This window comes from Lolium rigidum, chromosome 4 (assembly GCF_022539505.1).
Source record: "Lolium rigidum isolate FL_2022 chromosome 4, APGP_CSIRO_Lrig_0.1, whole genome shotgun sequence".
Classification (NCBI taxonomy): Eukaryota; Viridiplantae; Streptophyta; class Magnoliopsida; order Poales; family Poaceae; genus Lolium; species Lolium rigidum.
Window position 1 is genome coordinate 97054726 of NC_061511.1, and position 24822 is coordinate 97079547.

A 24822-nucleotide genomic window follows, 5' to 3' on the forward strand; every position below is an offset into this window, starting at 1 on the left:
CGGTTCTACGCCTAGAGTCGAAATATAGTCCTCCTCCGTAAAAATACAATGTACTGAAACGCCCGCGAGTATTCAGACGCACTCTTTTCCTTTTCGGGGCACCGAGTGGGGCCGGAAAGGTTTTTAATGAGGCGGGCTCGCGGTGCTGCAATATAATAAAGATAGTGGAGATATACTTCATATTCTTCGACACGCTCGGGGGCTCAACGCCTTCAAGTTACAAAATATACACAATATAGATAAACTAGACTTACCGAAATATTTCGCCTTGGTACAAGAATACCTCGCCAAATAGAACATCGGAAGATAATAATTATAAATATAGTGTACTCGTCAAAATTTTACTGCTTTGGTCTGAAAACCTCGCAACAAAAATATAGAACTTCGCCACCAAGACACTCGGGGGCTGGTAACACATCGACAGCAAAAAATATATATCTTCTTGCAACAAGAGAAAAATCTTTGAGATAGCAAAACAGTATACACTCCAGCCAGAGGCTCGGGGGCTCCAACAATATAGGCTACTTTACAATATAAACAAATTCTTCGGAACAAAAAGAGATCGACAAGATATAGACATAATTTCTCGCAATATAGTACAGCTCAGTTTAGGCCTAATATACTATCTATGGATAAACCTCTGGTTGTCTTGTGCTCAGCATAGGTTCCCTTGACGAAGAATTCTGAATCCATCCGAAGAAGTTCATCCATCATCGCCTCAGCTACAGGAGTAACCATCTCATTGATTGAGTCGATGTTATTTTTTCGCCGCGATTTCTTGGCCAAGCAATCAGCAACAATCTTCGTCAGGTCCAACTTGGGATGACAAATGTGTATCATAATCATGGCGAACCTTGCTCCAGCAGTCAATTGAGCTCGCACAAAATTATGAATACGAGGAGCATCTCTAAATTTCTCCATCAGTCCAAGAAGAGTTTCGGGAGCCTCATCTCGAGGAAATAAAGTCTTGTAAACAAGGGTTAAGGTTCTCGTGCAGAAATTGAGAAATTCGCGCACCTGACAAGCGCGATCTTGGAACCTGACAATTTGTTGGGTTCGCTCAGGAGTGGCCCAGAAAAGACAGCCATGGTTAAGAGAAAGATTGACGAGGAGATTCGTCCTGACATTCACTCTTTCGTCTTCAGCGGCAGCGTCGAGAACCGAGCCTATTAAGCGACAAAGCAAGAAATCTAAGGGGAGGCACAGTAAAAAAAAAGCAGTGAAAGGTTGGAAAAACTTACCTAGCATATCCGCGCTAGCTTCAATCATTAGCTCGAGCATGCTATTTTCTCGAATAGTGGCTTTCTCAGCTTCCGACACAGCAGCGTCCTTAGCAGCTATGGCCTCTTTGGCTTGTTGAAGAGCGATTTTTTTCTCTCGGATGCTTTTCGAGATTGTTCCATCATCGCAAGAGTTTGTTTCTTCATGGATTGGAGTTGCTGTCGAAGTTCTTGCAAATCTTGCGACAAATGTTTGCTTGAAGAACCTTCGAGGAGGCTATCATCGACTAGTGTTTTCTTCGAAAAGGAGGAAGCAGGAGAAGTATCGGCGGGATGAGGATTGGCAGAATAGTTATCAAATATCAACTGGAAAAGAAAATTCCAATATCAAATGATTGCACAAGATAGAATCCCATTGATCTTCAGGAAATTTACATGGATATTACAAAAGGAGTTCTTCAAAAGGATTACTAAGGTAATTGTCGCCAAAGCTAATATGGCGACAATAGCTAAAGAAACAGGAAAAATAAAAAGAAGGGGCATTCAACTAGACCTCCGGCTTTGATGAGCTAGGAGTTGAAGATGGCTTGATTCCGAGATAGGCCAGGATTTTCTTCGTGTTGGGCTTTGCCGCCTTAATCAGCGATCGCCATTTTGTTTGCTCTATCTGCTCCGTGTCGCCTACTTTTTCCCAGTCGATAGTTTGTTGGCTATCAGCGACCAAGGCTACAGTGTTTTCGACAGCAATCTTCATGTTTTCCTGGCGCATCTTCAGTCCAAGATCCTCTGGCGGGTTGAAGTCCTTGGCAAGAGCAAGGAAAGTCTTGGGTTCCGCTTTCTTCGGGAAGAAGTAGGGGAACAGCCGCAACAATCCTGAATCAGCATGCCCAATGCCTTCGCGAGCTTCAGTTCCATGAAACTCAAGCATAGAGAGCGCGTCAAGAAGAGGATCGTTGTTAGGATCTTCAAGCTCGAATTCTTGGTTTGTTTTACCTGTCGCAGAAAATATATGTTAGTCGACAGTAAGTAAAGAAAAGCAAGTCTAAAAAAAATAGAGTGGATCGACAAACTTACTGACAAAGCGCTGATTCTACGTCTCCAAGCGCTTGATGATCGCCTTTTCACGAGTGGCCTGGGCAGCTTTGTGCTCGTTCAAAGCAGTTTCGGCATCATCAAGTCTTTTCTGCAGATCTTTAACACCAGCTGCTTCTGCCTTGGCTTTATCAGCCTCCGCTTTAGCTTTACTGGCATCAAGTTCAGCCTTCTTGCGAGCCGCTTCACTTTGCTCTAACTTCTGAGCAAGTGTGTCGACAAGCTTGTTGGCCTCCGCAAGTTTTTCTGCCAAAATAGTTAAGAATTGTCAAAATTGCGACAAAACAGGAGCAAGAAGTTATAAACAAGGGCTAGCAAAGAATTATTACCTTCAGTCTTGCTGGCATACTCACGGTACCCAATGAATTGGGCACCGATGCGAACAAGCTCTTTGATCATAAGCTGTCAAAGAAAGACAAAGAAAGAAAATGTCGGTATGGGAAAAATATGATGGCATAAAAAAGCAAACAGAAGAAATATAGACAGTGGCAAGAAAATTGAAAAGCTTACATCATTCAAGAGAGGGCTAGAGGAGCTACCCAATTGGAGGGTAGGCTCCGGGATTGTTTCAACCCTTGTCCTTTTTGGTGAAGGGACAAGAGGGCCTGAAGGAGGAGTAGGAGCACCGACGTTTTGTTGAGGAGGCGAGGATTCCTCTCCTTCGATTGGCGTCTCCGAAACAACCAGAGTGTGTGACGTACTCGTTCGAGCAGCCACATCAACAGCTGGTACTTCTTCCTCATCATCACTGCGATTCAATGTTGGCAGCATAAAAAGCAAGATAGACAAAAAACTTCGAGTACAAAAATAAAGGGAAATAAAAGGTGACTTACGAGCCGATGAGGGACTCAAGGTATGGATCATAAGCTGCCTTCTGGCGTGAAAGACCAACTTCTTCGGCTTTGGAGGTGCCGGAATCTTCGACCTCGTCCCTTTTCCTTTTGTTCCTTGGAGAAACAGCAGGAGGAGGAGATTGTGCCGATGCAGTACGTTCAGAAGATCCCGTAGATTTTTGAGAATCTACGGGTTCATTCACAAATGAGGGGGCATCTTGGTTGTCATCGGTGACAACGGCCCTTTCTTCGACTTCTCCACCTTCAGGAAGAGGAGGAAGCGAGACAAGATTTGGATGGTTCTATATAAAAACACAGGGGAAGATGTCAAGAAAGGAGTTACAAAAAAAGATAGCAAGGCAATAACAAATCAATCGACAAAGTTTACCTTGGGAAGCGCATTGGTGGCGCTGTACGGTTTTACACGACAAGAAGAAGGGACAAGATCTTTTTTGCTGAGGGAGGAGATTTTTCGGACAAGCTTTTCTAAGTCCTTGACCTCTAAATCCGCCGACAACCGATCTACGTCCTTGTCGCCAGCGTACTTCCAGAGAGGGTATTTGCGAGCTTGAAGAGGCTGCACCCTGGTTCTCAGAAAATACGCTGTGATCTGAATACCTGACAGCTCCTTGCCGCGATTTGCAACTCATGGATACGAGCCATCAGGGCCTCTATCGACGCTTTTTCTTCTTCGGTAGCCTCTGCATCCCAGGAGCGGCGGTGAAGGATTTTCTCGGCACCATCGAAGGGAGGGATGTTGTCTTCAGCACATCCATGGTTCTCTTCCTGAATGTACAACCACTTCTTGCGCCACCCTTGAACTGAGTCAGGGAGTTTGACGTCGAAGTAGTCGACCGTGGGGCGAACAGAAATAACAACGCCGCCTATATTATAGGCGACATTGGGAGAGCCATTACGGCGACAAAAGAAAATGCGCATCCATAGCGCCCAGTTAGGCTGGACGCCAAGGAAGGCTTCGCAGAGGGTGATGAAAATGAAGATATGGAGGATAGAATTGGGCGTGAGGTGGTGAAGTTGCAGACCGTAAACAAAAAGCAGTCCGCGGAGGAAAGGATGAATGGGGGCGGAAAGACCGCGGATGAGATGGTCGATGAAACTTACCCGATACCCCATTGGAGGGGTTGGGTAGCTTTCTTCACTAGGGAAGCACAGCGCCTTCGGCTTCTTGCTGATCCCCAGCTTCTTCAAGAGATTGATGTCTTGGGTGGAAATTTTGGACCTTTCCCACTCCGCGCTTCCCAGATCCACGGCAGCCATTGATGATTCAGGCGTGCTGTGTCTGATCAACCGGCGAGGTGGTATCAACAATGGCGCGGGAATGCAGCTTGGAGAGGATGAGCTCAGGGAGTTGTGGGGCGCGGGAGGAAGTTTGTGCAGATGAAAGCAGGGGAACGGCGCGAGCGGAAGTGCTCGAGGAAGAATAAGGGGATCTTATATAGAGGTGCGGTGAAGCGGCGGACCGTTGGATGAAAAATGTGTACGGCAGATGATAACCACGTGGAAACAGGGGTAAAAAAGTATTTTAACATGGGAGAAGTTACGGTACGTGCGCCAGGAAAAGCGGAGGACGTGTGTCCCCCACCTGCACGACGTGTCAAGATAATGGTTACTTCGGGCCCGCAAGGCAGCGGGAGAAAACTTCTCGCGATTTTCGGACTCGAAATCGTGGCTATCGTCAGCAATAATGTCACCTTTACAGGGAAAAATTCGCCTCAACAGTTTCATAAAAAAAAGGCGACATGGAGAAATATTGGCGAGCCTTTGATCAAATACAAGTTTTTGATCAAATGCTCGGGGGCTACTTTTGAAAAATGAAAAGATCAAGAAAGAAAAAATAGAAATGGCGAGAGCCGATGATCAAATACAAATATTTGCTCATAGCCTCGGGGGCTACTCCCATCGGGAGCGCTGTTCGCGCACCCGAGAAATTGTAAAACTTCGGGAGAGAAAGAAAATATAGCGGCATAAGGCGTGGATCCTACAACCAAGCACAAGTCCTTGGCTGTAGCCTCGGGGGCTACTCCCATCGGGAACGCTGCTCGCGTGCCCGATGAAGTCATAAAAAAGAAAGAAAGAAAGAAAATAAGAAAGAAAGAAAGAAAGATAGAAGAGAAAAAGAGTATATTTTGAGTTATAAATAACTATCAATATACTCCCATCAGGAGAGCAATATAAGTCATCCGTTGACTCAATAAAATGTGCCATTCCAACAGCCGAATAAGCACTCGACAATATATTCTCAGAACGCCAAAGTTGCGATCAATTTCTGAATGCCGCAAAACTTTGCGAAGGTAAGACCCCAGATCCATTCTGTGAGGCGTGGCGCCGTCTCTGACGTCGGTTTGCTACTTTTATCCGTATCAACATATACGAAGAAAAATCCTAACGGACGTGTTAGGTACCCGATAAATATGACTGGGACTCGACAGAATGGTAAGACCTTAAGCGGCACCTGTCGAAGTTTACACCAGTATCCCGAGATCATGTCCAGGGACGTGATCTTGAAGTAGGTTTTTGCGGATTGCCACTAGAGCAGTTAACTAGTACTTGATCCGTCAGATGAACCCCCAACTACCATTATCCCTGTACAATATAGAAATTTATGTGAAGAAATATAGAAAAATGTTAAATTGTTGAGTAAAAATAAACAGTGGAGATTTTCCCTGACTCTACGATTCAAGAAAAATCTCGGGGGCTACTGACATAGGCATCCCAAATGGGCCTGCCGAAGATAGTACCCGGGGTTTACTGAAGGCCCACTACCCGAAGAATAAGAAGATTCGGAAGCCCAAGATATTATTAAGGAAAGCTAGAGTTGTAATAGGAAGCATTATTTGTAATCTTGCGGGATGAGTTAGAAACCGTCCCGGACTCTGTAACTTGTACAACACGAATCCCTCGGCTCCGCCTCCTATATAAGGGAGAGTCGAGGGACAAAGAAAGCATCGAATCATTGTCTCTCAAACCTTAGTTTTCATAATCGTCGAGTACTTTTCGGCTGAAACCTTCGAGATCTACTTGTCCTCTACTTCCAACTAAACCCTAGTCTACAACCCGTAGGTATTGACAAGTTAATACCTTGTCACTTTCCTTAATAATAACTTGTGCTTCTGATTCTTCTTATCTTTCGAGTTGTGGGCCTTCAGTAAACCCCGGGTACCATCTTCGGCAGGCCAATTGGGAATGTCTATGTCACACGTAGGTTCTACTATTAACCATCAAATATTCATTTTGAGTCTTGTACCTATCGGATACCTTACCTATATTTTCTATTTGACCTAAGCCTTAGAGCATCTCCACTCGTGCCCCCGACGAGGCCCCCGAGCGACGTTTTTTCCATCCGGACGGCAAAATTCGGCCCAGTCGCGCCCCCGGTTCCTCGTTTTCGTCCGGATTTGGCCCTTCATCCATCCGGCGAGCCCACGCCATCCCCGGCCCCCCGGGGCGCGCTCGGGGACTCCGGACGAAAGATTTTGGCGCAAAACGTCGTGTGGACCCGCGTAGTCGGCGACTGGAAAACCAAATCCTGTCGATTTTCCCTCCAATTTGCTTGCATATCCCCATTCCCTCCAATTTGCTTGCATATCACCATTCTCTCCCGTCGAAATTCCCCAATCTCCTCGTCTTCCAGCTCCAGTTCCCGGCGGCGTCTTCTCGTCCACCACCACTCTCCTCCTCGTCCTCTCGTCCACCAAAATGCCGCCGAAGGAGCCAGCGAGGAAGATGCGGGCGAAGAAGACGAAGCCGCCGAGCATGTCGAACGCCGAGTGGGCGGCGGACGAGAAACGGCGCGAGGTGGAAACAAGCGGCAGGGCGGAGAGGGTGAAAAAAGCCGCCGCCAAGAGGGCGGTGGCGGCCCAGGACGAACAAGCGAGGATGATCAGCATGGCCATGTGCGGCGGTAGCATGTTCCCCGGCCAATGGCCGACGCAAGGTACAACCAGTTCCCCGTCGTCCTTCTCCCCTTCGCTGTACTCGCCGTCGCCGACTGCCGTGTTCCAAGAGGGCGCCTACGTCCAACCGTCCAGGTCCACGCCGTCGCCGCCCGAGCTTGACGTCGGCGGCCCAGGACGAATCGAGGACACCTCGCCGGCCATGCGACGAGGGCCGCTCGCGTTCGGTGCGATGGCGGCGCCGAACGAAGAGGAGATCCACGAGATGATCACCTCCGGCTCCGCCGCCGCCGCTGCGAGCCCGGGGTTTTTCATGGCCGCCGCCGCTGCGTGCCCGGGGTTCTTCACGCAAGAGGAGCAGAGGGCGACGGCCGCTGTGGCGGCGCGCAACGAGCATCGGGAGGATGTTGCCGACGGAAGCCAAGCCGTCGAAGAAGAAGACGAGGAAGAAGAAGAGCCAACACAAGCCGCCGCCAACTTGTCGAAGGGGAAGAAGAAGAGGAAGAAGGACTCGCCGCCTGCCGAACCGCGTATCAAATGGACGCCGAAGGAAGAGGAGTGCCTCGCCGAAGCTTGGAAGACCGTGTCCATGAACGGCATAATCGGGGCCAATCAGTCGTTCGACACATATTGGCTTCGAGTGAAGCAGACGTACGAGGAGCGCAAACTCGTCGATCCCTACTTCAACAAGACGAACATGAACGTGTTCCGGGGAGACAAGGCAATGGCCACCCATTGGGGGCTCATGCAGACGGCGTGCAGCAAATGGCACGGCATACAGGAGGAGTGCGACAAACGGCCGATCAGCGGCCACGACTTGGAGCAAAAGGTATGCTCCGTCGACCCTGCATCACCGAGGTACATCGTCGTTAGCTGACCCGTATCGCCGTGCTCTTTTTTCCCCAGCTGCGCCGAGCTTTGGACATGTACACGGACGACACCGGCCTGCAGTTCAAGTTCCTCAACGTCTACGCCCGCCTCGAGAACTGCGAGAAGTGGAAGGAAGTCTGCACGACCCTCTCGAAGAGCAAGACCGAGCAGTACAACCCCGACGCTCCGGCGGCAAGCGCGGCGGAAGGGCGCCCTGAACTCGGCCAGAAGAAGCTCAAAGAGCTCAAAAAGACGGGCAATCCCGCCGACAGGATGCAGGCGTCGATCGACAAGTGCTGGGCCGACTTGAGGTCGCACGCCGACGGGAGGAACGACAAGTTCGACGGCAGGTGGCGGAAGATGCTCGCCAACCAAGGCGTCCGGATCGCCCTGCTGAAGACGACGGCGGCGGCGAAGAAGAGGAACACAGACTTGGTGTTCCTCATGGGCGGCGGCGACATGGAACTGATGGACGAGGAGACGAGGAATTGGTACCAGGGCCACCGCAGCGACATCCTCCGAGCCACTCCGGCCAGTCCTTCGTCGTCTCCGCCGGCTCCTACCTCGTCTGCCTCACCATCTACCTCGTCGACTGCGGCTGCTTCAACGTCCACTGCCGCTGCTTCATCGTCGGCCGCCGCAGCCGCTTCGGCCACGACGTGTGAGGAAACTGGTCCGTCGGACACCGCCGTGCCGGCCGGGACTGCCGACGAGCCTGTCTCCGTGTAATTTCCCTCCGATCGCCGATCTGTGGCTGATCCTTTTGCTCCTTTTGCCGATCAACTGGCCGTACTTGTAGCGCGGGACGGCGATTTGTTTGAATTTAAACTCTATCCGCCGACTTATTTTCGTCCAATCCGGCGGTTGTTTCGTCCGGATTTGGGCGTGGGGAGCCCAAACGAGCGAGGATGCTCTTACTGTCTCGCTTTCTATGAAAGAATGAGGAGACATCACTACGCCTATTACATACATTTTTTTTGAATCCCCTACACGAGCAAAGAAATTGATTTATCACTTTGACTTTTTTTACTCAGTTATTCTAAAAGATAAGAGCTAACCGACCATCCTGATTGAATGTTTGAGTACTCGAAGCTTCAACTGATGGAGAGGATAGACCGGCCGTTGCATCCGTGGGTTGAGCCTGAGCCCCTGCTGGATTGCCGAAACTGGCGGTGTATCTGCGAGTTTGTTTGTTGTGCCACGCTAGAAAATGGAAGGATATTTCCTATTAGCTGCTAGTGTGGCTCATAATAGACTATGTAAGGACCTGCCCAACTACGGTCATAACCCCACTTCTACAAAGGCATGGCCTGAGAAATCACCTGATTGTCTAAATATAAAACGTTTTGGAAGTTCAAATTGAACTCTCAACAAGTTTATAGTAGTTTTATGATGTTATCAATGTTGGAAATACGCCCTAGAGGTAATAATAATTTAGTTATTATCATATTTTCTTGTTCATGATAAATGTCTATACTACATGCTAAAATTGTATTAAGCGGAAACATTAGTATATATGTGTTTTATAAACAAACCGGAGTCCCTAGTAAGCCTCTAGTTTAAACTAGCTTGTTGTCAATTGATGATCAAGGTTTCCTGATCATGAACATTGGATGTTATTGATAACGGGATCATGTGGAGAATGATATGATGGACACACACCCATAGTAAACATAGCAATAAGATAAGGTCATTAAAGTTCATTTTGTTGTAGCTCTCAAATGTATAGTAACCTAATCCTTCGACCTTGAGATCGGGTTAATCACTAACTCCGGAGGAATACTTTGATGACATCAAACACCGCTTCGTAATTGGATGGTTATAAAGGTGGAATTGGGTACTATAAAAGTGAGAGTTGAAGCTCATGGATCAAAAGTGGGATTTGGCCATCCAAATGACAGAGAGATATACACTGGACCCTCTCGGTGAGATGACATCCAATTAGCTTGCAAGCATGTGAATAGGTCACAAGGGATGTCAAATCATAGAACGAGTAAAGAGTACTTATCAGTAACGAGATTGAACTAAGTACGGAGATACCGTCGCGCGATAAAGGGAATTGGTACCAATGATTATGGTTCTTTCGATCACGAAGTCATCGTTGAATATGTGGGAGTCATTATGTATCTCCAGGTCCTGTTGTTGGTTATTGATCGGAGAGGTGTCTTGATCATGTCTGCATCATTTGCGAACCGTAGGGTGACACACTTAAGGTTCGATGTTGTTTTAAATAGATAACGAATGTTGTTCGGAGTCTCGGATTGGATCCAGGACATCCCGAGCAGGTTCGGAATAGTCCGGAGAATAAGTTTCATATATGGGAAGTCATTTTCAGGGTTACGGAAAAAGTTCAGGATTGTTCGGTATTGTACGGAAGGTTCTAGAAGGTTCTAGAGGGTACCATAGTGGGGCCCACCTATCCCAGATGAATAACATGGACTGGAGGGGGTCGCATAGGCTCACATGGGCCAGGCACACCAGCCCCCCAAGGCCCATGCGGCTGGATCAAGTGGATATGATCAAAATCCCTTGAAAGTAGGGAGTTAATTAACTTGGGGGAAAGTCCGCCCCCTTTGGCCGACCCTAGGGCTCGGAGGAGGGCCCAACGCAACCCCCACGCCTATATAAGAGGGAGGGGAGGGTTGGGGCGCATCACAACATCCTCCCAAACCCTAGCCGCCCCTCTCTCCCTCCTATCTCACGCGCAGGCTTGGCGAATCCCTATAGGATTTCTTCTTCACCACCACCACGCCATCGTGTTGCTGGGATTCTGAGAAGGATCTACTACATCAGCTACCTACTGGAACAGGGAGAGGACGTCTATATCAACAACGTACGTGTGACCGAGTATGGAAGTGCTGCCCGCTTGCAGCACCGGAAGGACTTCATCGCGAACTTGAGTTCGGCAAGTGTACAACTACATCATCCACGAGATCTGATCTCATTACCGCTTTGGATCTTCAAGGGTAATGTTCTCATCTATCTCGTTGCATAGATCTAGTAGATTAGATCTTGGCTTCTCCTAGATTGGATTGGTTTATTCGTTATTGCGGTAGAATTATTTTGTTTTCTATGCTACGAACCCCAACAATCATTGTTACCTATACATTTTTTTGTTGTTAATGTTTCTTTCATTATGTGTTTTCGTTGTTCCAGATATCCATGAATAGCTAGATATCTCGTGGGTATGGATATAATGGCCATTTTATATCCACGTATGTCTTCATGGGTGGGCACTGGATGACCATATAGATGATATGAGCATAGATATAGATGAGTTGTTTATGTCCTAAGGGCATTTCCAGTTGCCCGTCCCATTTCGAATGCCAAAGTGCCCATTTCCTCTATTTAGGACAACCCACGAATAGGCTAGAGGTATGTATCCTCCATTTGTTTGTTTGGAGCATGGTGCACCCATCGGGCATTCCATTTGGTATGTGCTGCCATTTTAAACATAATCCAATACTATATTTACAATTAAATAAATTTAAATAGTTCACAAGAAATTGAACAACATAGTTCACAAACAAATAAAATCATACAAAATGAGAGAAGATGACTAATTGTTTCCTACCTAAACCCACATATATATGCTCAAGAATTTTTTTTTTCAAGTAATACGTTATAGAAATATAATTTTCATAGAAGATATGCCAAGGGAGGGCCCTCATTTCCCCCCTTCCTGCTCTCAAGCCGCTACAGTAGCTGCCCCTCCTCTCTTCTTCCCCGGGCTGCTCCTTCCTCCTCTCCGCCGGACTAGCCGGCTGGAGATGGAGAGGAGTATGCGCCGGCTGTATATATGTAGGCTTCTCTTCTAGCTTTGGTCCCTTAGTGGCGTCTTGGAGCTGTGCCTCAGATCTAGGCGGCAAGATCTAGGGATTAGGGTTCGTTTCCTTGCAGCCATGTCTCCGGTGGTCGGAGCATGCGAGCGAGGAGGGAGCCACCGTCTCCGTCAATAAAGTAGTTGTCGCGAAGCTGCTGTTGATGCTGAGGAGCTGCGAAGCGGAGCCCCCCCTGGCCGGCCATGGAGGCGAGGGGGAGGGGCGAGGCTTTCTGCGGCACACGGTGGAGCTTCTTCTGGTCGGCCGTGGAGGCGAGGAGGAGAAGCTTTGCTGGGTGCTCTCCCCGGCGGAGCAGCGATCCAGGTTCTTCTCTCTGGCTCTGGATCTGCTGAGTGTTTGGGTTGTTCTGCCTCCTCCTTGTGGTCGTGGAGACAGGAAGGAGGGGGAAGACCCAGTGCTTGTCGATCTGGAGTCGAGAGGCACATGGGTGAGCGTGCAGTGCTCACCATGTTGGAAGCTTTCTTCAGGCGGCAGATTTCAAGCGCCGGCGTCGTCCGCCGCCGCTATTCTTGGCCAAGGGGGCCTCTCCGCACCTCGGAGGTTCCAGCTCCGGGGAATATCTACTTCCTCCAGGCCGATGTGCCGAAGGGGAAGATCTTTGATCCTGGCGTGGTAATCCATCCTGGTGACGAACCAAGTGGCGTAGTCCCCGGCGTCGCCACCAGAGACCATGGCCCAAGATCCAGTCGACGCGGTGGAGAAGAAGGACCCGATCGCTTTCTTGTTTTTCTTTCTGGGTTCCTTTTTGTAAAAAATTTGGAGTCTTGTGCTATTGTCCTCAAAGCCAAGGTCCTCCTTGTAATTGCTCCCACCGACTAATGAAGCTTCCAGGTCCTTTGGGGCCTTATCTGTTAAATAAAGAAGATATGCCAAGAGGTTGTCAGCACCCGTAGCCTTTCAACACACTTCAGGTCTGGTTGGTGGTCTCACAACACCCAACCTACCCAACCACACAAAGCCGTAAGAGACTACTCCCCAACGACACAAAGCAAACAAAAACTTTTTGAACTTGATTGTGAGTTGCTCAATGATGTATGGTGCACATGAAGGAACTGCTAAAATGTTGTCGGTCCAGACACGCGCTCAATCAATTAACCCTAAAATTTCCAAACATGGTCAAAGAAGTTATCATCATGATCTCATCAACTATTATGTTGTACATGATCACACAAGAATCACCTCCCACATCGTTTCATGACTCCATGTTCGAGCAGGGTGCCAATCAATTTCCCACAGAGATTTGAGCACACATAAATGTCCATTTAACATCCTTCCCACAAGCCTCTTATTCTTTCGCAAACCTCTGATTTTTTTCTTGTGGAGGCTCGCGATTTTTCTTCACAAATTTAGACCAGAGAGGATATATATCATCAGCTATATAATGCCCCTTGCTGTATGCATGGCTATTAATCTCATAGTGAACCATTGGAGCTAGAGTTGCTTTACACAAGCTTAGAGAATACTAGAGACCGTTTCGTACGTTGATGTTATTGTGAGAACCTGCAATACCAAAAAAAGTCAAATCCAAAGATATTGTCATGCAACGCCTCAAGTATGAATGTGAACCCATTAAACATGTCTTTTAGTATTGCCCTGCCAAGAAAAATGGCAGTTCTTCCACTTCTAATGAATGCAATCTATGCTTTCAAAAACAATCCTCTTGATTCACTGATCGGCAACCATTCGACAATGTTGGAAGCATTTGGTTCTCTTAGTTAATATTTGCCAAATACCTGAACCACAGTTTTGTAAAACTTATATCTCGACTCAAGAATGTGGTCTCCCTCATGTGGATGTACTCATCAACGATATCACCGACAACCCCACATGCAAGCATGCGAACAACTAGAGCATCTTAGAGCTCACTCCTCTTCTCTCTCCTCTAATTAGATAACAATATATTAGTATTTTAATCCTTATAGTCAGCTGACTAGAATTTATTGTATTTGCTCTTCAGCCTTTCACAATGCATCATGTCTTAGCACATTATCCTAGGTAATGATATGTTTTAAGAAATAACATTTACATACATTGTTTTTTAAGTTGTATCTACATTTAATGATTTTTGCCTAATGCATGCATGTGATTGGACTAGATTTTTTTTTTGCATATGACTCCATGCAAGGTTGAGCTAAGATATAACAACCCTCTCTTTCATCAATTAATAAGGTGCCACATCACCAAATGGCCTATGATACCATGCCAAGAGTCACCCATTGTACAAGGTCTTAGATTGCTCATAGTGGGAGTAACATAGCTAGTAACATCACACATCTCAAGATATTTTGGTGACATGTTATGTTAATAAATGAAGAAAGAGAGTGAGGTGGTAACTAGCTATGTTACCATAACATCACACCTCAAGGCAAGATGAGTCTACAACATAATAAATGATACAATGCATGACATCACATATAAGTTACTACCCACTATAAAGGTAGTAACCTAGACTAGTAACATGGCATATGTTACTAGTCTAAGTTACTCCCCACTATGACCAGCCTTAGAGCAAGTACAATAGAGTCCAGTCAGCTGACTATAAGATACTCCCTCCGTTCTGATTTAGTCTACATTTTAGAAAAAATAAGATAAACTAGAATTGCATTTATTAGTACTACTTAGATATGTGAACAACCAATCAAAGCTACATTGAAAATAACAACAACCAATAAAGATAGCAAAATCACTTCGTTTTCAGTGTTGTTGTTGACTAAAAGCTAGAATGTAGAGTATTTCAGAACAAAATTTGGAGATAGAATGTAGACTATTTCAAAACGGAGGGAGTATTAAATAATATATTTTAGATGACTTGGAGGAGAGAGAAGGGAAGAGAGAAGGGCGGTAGACTCTTAGACTACTCATAGTGGGAGTAACTTCACTAGTAACTAAGTGTCCAACTCAGCAAATTTGCTTATGTGGCAGTGAGTTAATGAGAAGAAAGGAGGATAGAGTAACATAGCTAGTTACTGTAACATCACACTTCTCAAGATACAATGAGTCTATAAGCTAATTAATGAAGATATATATGATACTACTTTGATGTTACTAACCACTATGAAGGTAGTAACATAGAGTAGTAACATGTGCATGTTACTACTCTATGTTACTTCCCACTATGACTAGTCTTATGCAATAGCTAGCTCTTGTGAGTGCTCCTAGGCACCTTGTGAGAGTGAATGTTGGTCATATGTTAGTAAAGTAGTACTTCATTTTTATAGCCAATTATTATACATGTTAGTTATATGGTGACTACAAATGACATGACATCTTGTTATAGTCAGCAGTTGGCTATATTATTGAAATTGCAGACGTAAGCTTTTGAATAAATTTATATTATAGCTCATATCTTAGTATATTTTAGGCAGGAGGGAGTATACAAGGGTGCACAAGCAAATTAGACGGTTAGAGCATCTCCACCGACGCTCCCTAGCTCTATTGGGATTCTAGTGAGAGAAAGCGCCCGCACGGGCGCTCCCTAAGAAACGGGCATGTTTTGGAGCTTCATAAAAATGTCGGCACTTCCAAAAGGATTCCTATGTTAAGGACTTCGATTGGTGGCGCCGATACTAAATTTCTGCTCAAAAGATGCTAGTCGGCCGCCATATAAAGAGCGCCGGTGTGGGAACATCATCCCAAATAGAGAATGTTGTACCCACAGCTTATACGGTAGTGCTGGCGCTCATGCCGGCACCTATTTGGAGGCACCGATGGAGATGCTCATAGCCTAACCAAAAGCAGACTATGTTTGCCAAGTTCAAAATGACTTTTCAAAGCAGTTCTAGTCGTACTCCCTGGTATTTGCCGCCGATCATGTGGTTGTGTGTAACCTCGAAGTGCTTCCGTAGAAGACGAAATATGCTGGGTCTGTTTCATGGACGGAAATCAGGGGAAGAGTGCAACGCAGCCCCAGCTGTGGGGCCCACGTCCCCGACCAAAGCCGAGCGGCGGTGTGGGTGTGGTTGGGCTCGGGCGGCGCAGGCGAAATCCCCGTCCTGCCCTCGCGCGCAAAATAAGGACGAGGTGACGCGCCGTGGCTGGGCCGGTGACGCGGATTCTGTTATGCCCGACGACGCGTGCTCCAGTCAGCGACAGGCGGGGCCCCGTGGCCGATCTCTCGGTCTCGGACGACTCGTCGGGTCAAATCAAATCTTCTTGGGACGTCAAGGCGACTAGCCTAGCTGAGGGGTGCTCGAGAGCTATGGCAGCTGGTCGCGTTGCGTTCCACGCAGGGCAGCGGCGTCACGGTCGCAGGCTTTGCTCTGCGCCTCTGCGGATGCATCTTTGAACGGACCAACCAACGGACGGACAGGGATCAGGTGACATGCATACAGCATGTCACGCCTGGAACATGCACCCTCTTAGATGCCCTCCAATCCTCATCCAATGGCCCGAGAATAACCCAAGGCAAAAAGATCCCAGAAATTTAGATTGCTTCAAATTCAACGTTTTGAACAAGTATAAACAGCACAAAACATTTACTTAAGAGTTTTGAACATTGCATAAAACAATATTTCTGAATAATATGTACTACAAATAGTATACTCGTGAACGAGTACGTACTACAAACAGTATACTTTACCGCATAAGTTAATTTTGAGACATTTCTAAACAAGTAAAACAGCGAGTAATTTAACAATACAAATTCAGTACCACTTGCTTGTACACTTAGGCCACAAAATAATATAGTAACCCCATACCGGAACAGATTAGGCCACAAAACGGCCATTTCAAATTCTCCACGAAACGGCCATTTCACTTGTACACTTAGGTCACAAAATATAGTTAACCCCATACTACTATAGTTAACTATGTCCAAAATACTATCTAATAAGTTCCATGCTAGATCGGATAATATTCATCATCGGCACCATGTACAAAATAATATGTAACAAGTTTCATGCTAGAACTGGACGGAAATCAGGGGAAGAGTGCAACGCAGCCCCAGCTGTGGGGCCCACGTCCCCGACCAAAGCCGAGCGGCGGTGTGGGTGTGGTTGGGCTCGGGCGGCGCCGGCGAAATCCCCGTCCTGCCCTCGCGCGCAAAATAAGGACGAGGTGACGCGCCGTGGCTGGGCCGGTGACGCGGATTCTGTTATGCCCGACGACGCGTGCTCCAGTCAGCGACAGGCGGGGCCCCGTGGCCGATCTCTCGGTCTCGGACGACTCGTCGGGTCAAATCAAATCTTCTTGGGACGTCAAGGCGACTAGCCTAGCTGAGGGTGCTCGAGAGCTATGGCAGCCGGTCGCGTTGCGTTCCACGCGAGGCGGCGGCGTCACGGTCGCGAGGCTTTGCTCGCGCCTCGCGGATGCATCTTTGAACGGACCAACCAACGGACGGACGGGGATCGGGTGACATGCATACAGCATGTCACGCTGGAACATGCACCCTCTTAGATGCCCTCCAATCCTCATCCAATGGCCCAGAATAACCCAAGGCAAAAAGATCCCAGAAATTTAGATTGCTTCAAATTCAACGTTTTGAACAAGTATAAACAGCACAAAACATTTACTTAAGAGTTTTGAACATTGCATAAAACAATATTTCTGAATAATATGTACTACAAATAGTATATCGTGAACAGTACGTACTACAAACAGTATACTTTACCGCATAAGTTAATTTTGAGACATTTCTAAACAGTAAAACAGCAGTAATTTAACAATACAAATTCAGTACCACTTGCTTGTACACTTAGGCCACAAAATAATATAGTAACCCCATACCAGAACAGATTAGGCCACAAAACGGCCATTTCAAATTCTCCACGAAACGGCCATTTCACTTGTACACTTAGGTCACAAAATATAGTTAACCCCATACTACTATAGTTAACTATGTCCAAAATACTATCTAATAAGTTCCATGCTAGATCAGATAATATTCATCATCAGCACCATGTACAAAATAATATGTAACAAGTTTCATGCTAGAACTGGACGGAAATCAGGGGAAGAGTGCAACGCAGCCCCAGCTGTGGGGCCCACGTCCCCGACCAAAGCCGAGCGGCGGTGTGGGTGTGGTTGGGCTCGGGCGGCGCAGGCGAAATCCCCGTCCTGCCCTCGCGCGCAAAATAAGGACGAGGTGACGCGCCGTGGCTGGGCCGGTGACGCGGATTCTGTTATGCCCGACGACGCGTGCTCCAGTCAGCGACAGGCGGGGCCCCGTGGCCGATCTCTCGGTCTCGGACGACTCGTCGGGTCAAATCAAATCTTCTTGGGACGTCAAGGCGACTAGCCTAGGCGAGGGGTGCTCGAGAGCTATGGCAGGCTGGTCGCGTTGCGTTCCACGCAGAGCGGCGGCGTCACGGTCGCGAGGCTTTGCTCGCGCCTCGCGGATGCATCTTTGAACGGACCAACCAACGGACGGACAGGGATCAGGTGACATGCATACAGCATGTCACGCTGGAACATGCACCCTCTTAGATGCCCTCCAATCCTCATCCAATGGCCCAGAATAACCCAAGGCAAAAAGATCCCAGAAATTTAGATTGCTTCAAATTCAACGTTTTGAACAGTATAAACAGCACAAAACATTTACTTAAGAGTTTTGAACATTGCATAAAACAATATTTCTGAATAATATGTACTACAAATAGTATACTGTGAACAGTACGTACTACAAACAGTATACTTTACCGCATAAGTTAATTTTGAGACATTTCTAAACAGTAAAACAGCAGTAATTTAACAATACAAATTCAGTACCACTTGCTTGTACACTTAGGCCACAAAATAATATAGTAACCCCATACCAGAACAGATTAGGCCACAAAACGGCCATTTCAAATTCTCCACGAAACGGCCATTTCACTTGTACACTTAGGTCACAAAATATAGTTAACCCCATACTACTATAGTTAACTATGTCCAAAATACTATCTAATAAGTTCCATGCTAGATCGGATAATATTCATCATCAGCACCATGTACAAAATAATATGTAACAAGTTTCATGCTAGAACCGGACGGAAATCAGGGGAAGAGTGCAACGCAGCCCCAGCTGTGGGGCCCACGTCCCCGACCAAAGCCGAGCGGCGGTGTGGGTGTGGTTGGGCTCGGGCGGCGCAGGCGAAATCCCCGTCCTGCCCTCGCGCGCAAAATAAGGACGAGGTGACGCGCCGTGGCTGGGCCGGTGACGCGGATTCTGTTATGCCCGACGACGCGTGCTCCAGTCAGCGACAGGCGGGGCCCCGTGGCCGATCTCTCGGTCTCGGACGACTCGTCGGGTCAAATCAAATCTTCTTGGGACGTCAAGGCGACTAGCCTAGCCGAGGGGTGCTCGAGAGCTATGGCAGGCTGGTCGCGTTGCGTTCCACGCAGGCGCAGCGGCGTCACGGTCGCGAGGCTTTGCTCTGCGCCTCTGCGGATGCATCTTTGAACGGACCAACCAACGGACGGACAGGGATCAGGTGACATGCATACAGCATGTCACGCTGGAACATGCACCCTCTTAGATGCCCTCCAATCCTCATCCAATGGCCCAGAATAACCCAAGGCAAAAAGATCCCAGAAATTTAGATTGCTTCAAATTCAACGTTTTGAACAGTATAAACAGCACAAAACATTTACTTAAGAGTTTTGAACATTGCATAAAACAATATTTCTGAATAATATGTACTACAAATAGTATACTGTGAACAGTACGTACTACAAACAGTATACTTTACCGCATAAGTTAATTTTGAGACATTTCTAAACGAGTAAAACAGCAGTAATTTAACAATACAAATTCAGTACCACTTGCTTGTACACTTAGGCCACAAAATAATATAGTAACCCCATACCGGAACAGATTAGGCCACAAAACGGCCATTTCAAATTCTCCACGAAACGGCCATTTCACTTGTACACTTAGGTCACAAAATATAGTTAACCCCATACTACTATAGTTAACTATGTCCAAAATACTATCTAATAAGTTCCATGCTAGATCGGATAATATTCATCATCAGCACCATGTACAAAATAATATGTAACAAGTTTCATGCTAGAACTGGACGGAAATCAGGGGAAGAGTGCAACGCAGCCCCAGCTGTGGGGCCCACGTCCCCGACCAAAGCCGAGCGGCGGTGTGGGTGTGGTTGGGCTCGGGCGGCGCAGGCGAAATCCCCGTCCTGCCCTCGCGCGCAAAATAAGGACGAGGTGACGCGCCGTGGCTGGGCCGGTGACGCGGATTCTGTTATGCCCGACGACGCGTGCTCCAGTCAGCGACAGGCGGGGCCCCGTGGCCGATCTCTCGGTCTCGGACGACTCGTCGGGTCAAATCAAATCTTCTTGGGACGTCAAGGCGACTAGCCTAGCTGAGGGGTGCTCGAGAGCTATGGCAGCTGGTCGCGTTGCGTTCCACGCAGGGCAGCGGCGTCACGGTCGCGAGCTTTGCTCTGCGCCTCTGCGGATGCATCTTTGAACGGACCAACCAACGGACAGACAGGGATCAGGTGACATGCATACAGCATGTCACGCTGGAACATGCACCCTCTTAGATGCCCTCCAATCCTCATCCAATGGTCCGGAATAACCCAAGGCAAAAAGATCCCAGAAATTTAGATTGCTTCAAATTCAACGTTTTGAACAGTATAAACAGCACAAAACATTTACTTAAGAGTTTTGAACATTGCATAAAACAATATTTCTGAATAATATGTACTACAAATAGTATACCGTGAACAAGTACGTACTACAAACAGTATACTTTACCGCATAAGTTAATTTTGAGACATTTCTAAACAGTAAAACAGCAGTAATTTAACAATACAAATTCAGTACCACTTGCTTGTACACTTAGGCCACAAAATAATATAGTAACCCCATACCAGAACAGATTAGGCCACAAAACGGCCATTTCAAATTCTCCACGAAACGGCCATTTCACTTGTACACTTAGGTCACAAAATATAGTTAACCCCATACTACTATAGTTAACTATGTCCAAAATACTATCTAATAAGTTCCATGCTAGATCGGATAATATTCATCATCAGCACCATGTACAAAATAATATGTAACAAGTTTCATGCTAGAACCGGACGGAAATCGGGGGAAGAGTGCAACGCAGCCCCAGCTGTGGGGCCCACGTCCCCGACCAAAGCCGAGCGGCGGTGTGGGTGTGGTTGGGCTCGGGCGGCGCAGGCGAAATCCCCGTCCCGCCCTCGCGCGCAAAATAAGGACGAGGTGACGCGCCGTGGCTGGGCCGGTGACGCGGATTCTGTTATGCCCGACGACGCGTGCTCCAGTCAGCGACAGGCGGGGCCCCGTGGCCGATCTCTCGGTCTCGGACGACTCGTCGGGTCAAATCAAATCTTCTTGGGACGTCAAGGCGACTAGCCTAGCTGAGGGGTGCTCGAGAGCTATGGCAGCTGGTCGCGTTGCGTTCCACGCGAGGCGGCGGCGTCACGGTCGCGAGGCTTTGCTCTGCGCCTCTGCGGATGCATCTTTGAACGGACCAACCAACGGACGGACAGGGATCAAGTGACATGCATACAGCATGTCACGCTGGAACATGCACCCTCTTAGATGCCCTCCAATCCTCATCCAATGGCCCAGAATAACCCAAGGCAAAAAGATCCCAGAAATTTAGATTGCTTCAAATTCAACGTTTTGAACAAGTATAAACAGCACAAAACATTTACTTAAGAGTTTTGAACATTGCATAAAACAATATTTCTGAATAATATGTACTACAAATAGTATACTGTGAACAGTACGTACTACAAACAGTATACTTTACCGCATAAGTTAATTTTGAGACATTTCTAAACAGTAAAACAGCGAGTAATTTAACAATACAAATTCAGTACCACTTGCTTGTACACTTAGGCCACAAAATAATATAGTAACCCCATACCGGAACAGATTAGGCCACAAAACGGCCATTTCAAATTCTCCACGAAACGGCCATTTCACTTGTACACTTAGGTCACAAAATATAGTTAACCCCATACTACTATAGTTAACTATGTCCAAAATACTATCTAATAAGTTCCATGCTAGATCAGATAATATTCATCATCAGCACCATGTACAAAATAATATGTAACAAGTTTCATGCTAGAACCGGACGGAAATCGGGGAAGAGTGCAACGCAGCCCCAGCTGTGGGGCCCACGTCCCCGACCAAAGCCGAGCGGCGGTGTGGGTGTGGTTGGGCTCGGGCGGCGCAGGCGAAATCCCCGTCCTGCCCTCGCGCGCAAAATAAGGACGAGGTGACGCGCCGTGGCTGGGCCGGTGACGCGGATTCTGTTATGCCCGACGACGCGTGCTCCGGCCGGCGACAGGCGGGGCCCCGTGGCCGATCTCTCGGTCTCGGACGACTCGTCGGGTCAAATCAAATCTTCTTGGGACGTCAAGGCGACTAGCCTAGCTGAGGGGTGCTCGAGAGCTATGGCAGCTGGTCGCGTTGCGTTCCACGCAGGGCAGCGGCGTCACGGTCGCAGGCTTTGCTCTGCGCCTCTGCGGATGCATCTTTGAACGGACCAACCAACGGACGGACAGGGATCAGGTGACATGCATACAGCATGTCACGCTGGAACATGCACCCTCTTAGATGCCCTCCAATCCTCATCCAATGGCCCAGAATAACCCAAGGCAAAAAGATCCCAGAAATTTAGATTGCTTCAAATTCAACGTTTTGAACAGTATAAACAGCACAAAACATTTACTTAAGAGTTTTGAACATTGCATAAAACAATATTTCTGAATAATATGTACTACAAATAGTATACTGTGAACAGTACGTACTACAAACAGTATACTTTACCGCATAAGTTAATTTTGAGACATTTCTAAACAGTAAAACAGCAGTAATTTAACAATACAAATTCAGTACCACTTGCTTGTACACTTAGGCCACAAAATAATATAGTAACCCCATACCAGAACAGATTAGGCCACAAAACGGCCATTTCAAATTCTCCACGAAACGGCCATTTCACTTGTACACTTAGGTCACAAAATATAGTTAACCCCATACTACTATAGTTAACTATGTCCAAAATACTATCTAATAAGTTCCATGCTAGATCAGATAATATTCATCATCAGCACCATGTACAAAATAATATGTAACAAGTTTCATGCTAGAACAGATTATCAAGGTTAGCCGTCAAGAGTTGGGTGAAGCTTGTAATATTATTGCACTCTTGAAGCACCAAATTTACTTCTTTGTTGTTGTCATACTTCTCCACTCCTACTTGAGGCTGCACACCATCTTTTTTCTTTTTTTGCACACCATCCTTCTTCTTTTGTGGCTGAGAACAAAAATTACTGTAATTAGTTCTTTTGTTATTGCTAATGAAGAAATTAGTTTACAAATGAGCAATAAGAACATATCATGTACCAATTGCAACATACCTTCTCTCCCTGTTTTGTTGGTCCTTTAGTTACTCTGTGCTTCCCCTTGAGTAACTTGTCCAACCAAGTTTTCTTTCTCCTTAAGTTCTTTGACGGAACCTCTTTTTTCTTCAGCCATGCAGATCTAAGCATCTCATCTACTTGCTGCACATTTGGGTCAACATTCTCTTTGTCTTTACATAGTTCATTCATGGCACTAGTGGATGCATTGAGTAAATCATGTATATGCGGAGCAACAGAATCAAGTGCATTATCCAATAGAAAACAACATTGTGGAGAGATGGCTGCCTGTTGTGCTATTTTGTGAAATTTATGAGACAAATCCTTGTATCGAAGTTCAGCTTCCATTTTTGGATTTTCTAGCACGGTGTTTCCTTCTCTATCTTGTATACTTCCATTGCGAGCTTCTCTAGTCCACCTTTTCAAGACATAATGTGCCGGCAATGTCTTTATGTTCATCAAATCAAGCACTTTTAGACCATGGGCACACAAGATTCCTGTCCTATTGAACATCCCGCAACTACATGAAACCGTTTTGGTCAAAGGATCACCTATCACCATGCGCTCCTCCTCAAACTGTAATTCTCCATGCAACCTCGCAATAGCGACAGCAAATCTGTTATTTCCATCCAATGCTCTACAACATGCAGCCGTTGATCTTTCATACTCACCTTGGAAAGCCTCAAAAATAATCGGAGTGTATACTTTGCTTGCTTCCACCAACATAGGAGTCTTCATCTTAATTATTGGTATATACTTTATTGCATCGAATTCAGATTCTACTTCAGCTCTTCTTTTTACTACCATTGTCCTCTCAAAATGCATCAAGAATCGGAGAATATGAAAACCTGATTTCAAATGATTTTTCAATGCATTGTTGAAGCTCTCACTTAAATAGCTTGCTGTTGCATTCACCAACTAACTTAAAACAAAACAAAACAGCAACAAAGTCCCCAACTTTGGTGTTGCATTCACTAGTATCTTTGAACAATTGCACTGATTTTGTTCTAATATAATTGGAATAAATAAACTGATATACGGAGTGCATGACTTCTCTACTAACTGCAACCACTTCAGCTTACCTAATCTTGATTTCATGTTATCCGCTTTGTGATACAATGACCTATACTGATAGATTGGTGATGAGTTCTGTTCATAATGGTTGATCAATCGTAAAAAAAAATTACATGTATAATCCACAAGCTGATGATTGATTGAGACACAAGTCATTAAGATAACTAGCAGTATAAACCTAGTTTGCATTTCACTTGAATACATTAATATGGACCAGAGGCCAACTACCAATTCCATCAAATTGCTCAAAGAACAGCAGCAAAAGAATCTAAAAAAAAAAATACGAGGGGAACCTGATACAGTTCCTCCGCGATGGCCCGGTTTAATGGCGGCGCGGTGCCGCCTCTCCTCCACGGCGACGGCGCGGTGGTGAGTCTCCTCCGTGGCGGGGGAGCTCCGCGGCGGGCAGCGGCGGCGGCGGGATCGGCAGCGGCGGCGCTCGGCGGCGGGTGCGCTCGGCCGCGGCGGGATCGGCAGCGGGGCGCTCGGCCGAGCCGGGATCGGCAGCGGCGGCGCTCGGCGGCGCTCAGCGGCGGCGGGTCGGCAGCGGGGCGCTCGGCGTCCGCCGGGATCGGCAGCGGCGGTGGCGCCAAGCCCGCGTTTTTTCCCCGCTCGATTTATTCGGCCGA

General features: G+C 47.0%; 1 protein-coding gene across 1 annotated transcript; it reads right to left on the reverse strand.

Moving 5' to 3' along the window:
- Positions 1-22696: 22696 nt before the first annotated feature.
- On the reverse strand, positions 22697-24577 carry LOC124650353 (protein FAR1-RELATED SEQUENCE 5-like). The gene is made up of 3 exons (XM_047189887.1): positions 24487-24577; positions 23120-23967; positions 22697-23016 (listed from the first exon to the last, which is right to left on the reverse strand). Exons 2-3 carry the CDS (start codon positions 23942-23944, stop codon positions 22846-22848), a joined length of 996 nt encoding a protein of 331 aa, XP_047045843.1. The 5' UTR covers positions 23945-23967; positions 24487-24577; the 3' UTR covers positions 22697-22845.
- Positions 24578-24822: the final 245 nt, after the last annotated feature.

Excerpts from the sequence above, each read along its gene's own strand:
- LOC124650353 (XM_047189887.1), bottom strand. The coding sequence starts at position 23,944 with ATGCATTTTGAGAGGACAATGGTAGTAAAAAGAAGAGCTGAAGTAGAA. Across the intron at positions 23,017-23,119 it reads CAACAAAACAGGGAGAGAAG|CCACAAAAGAAGAAGGATGG; the intron begins GTATGTTGCAAT and ends TTTTGTTCTCAG.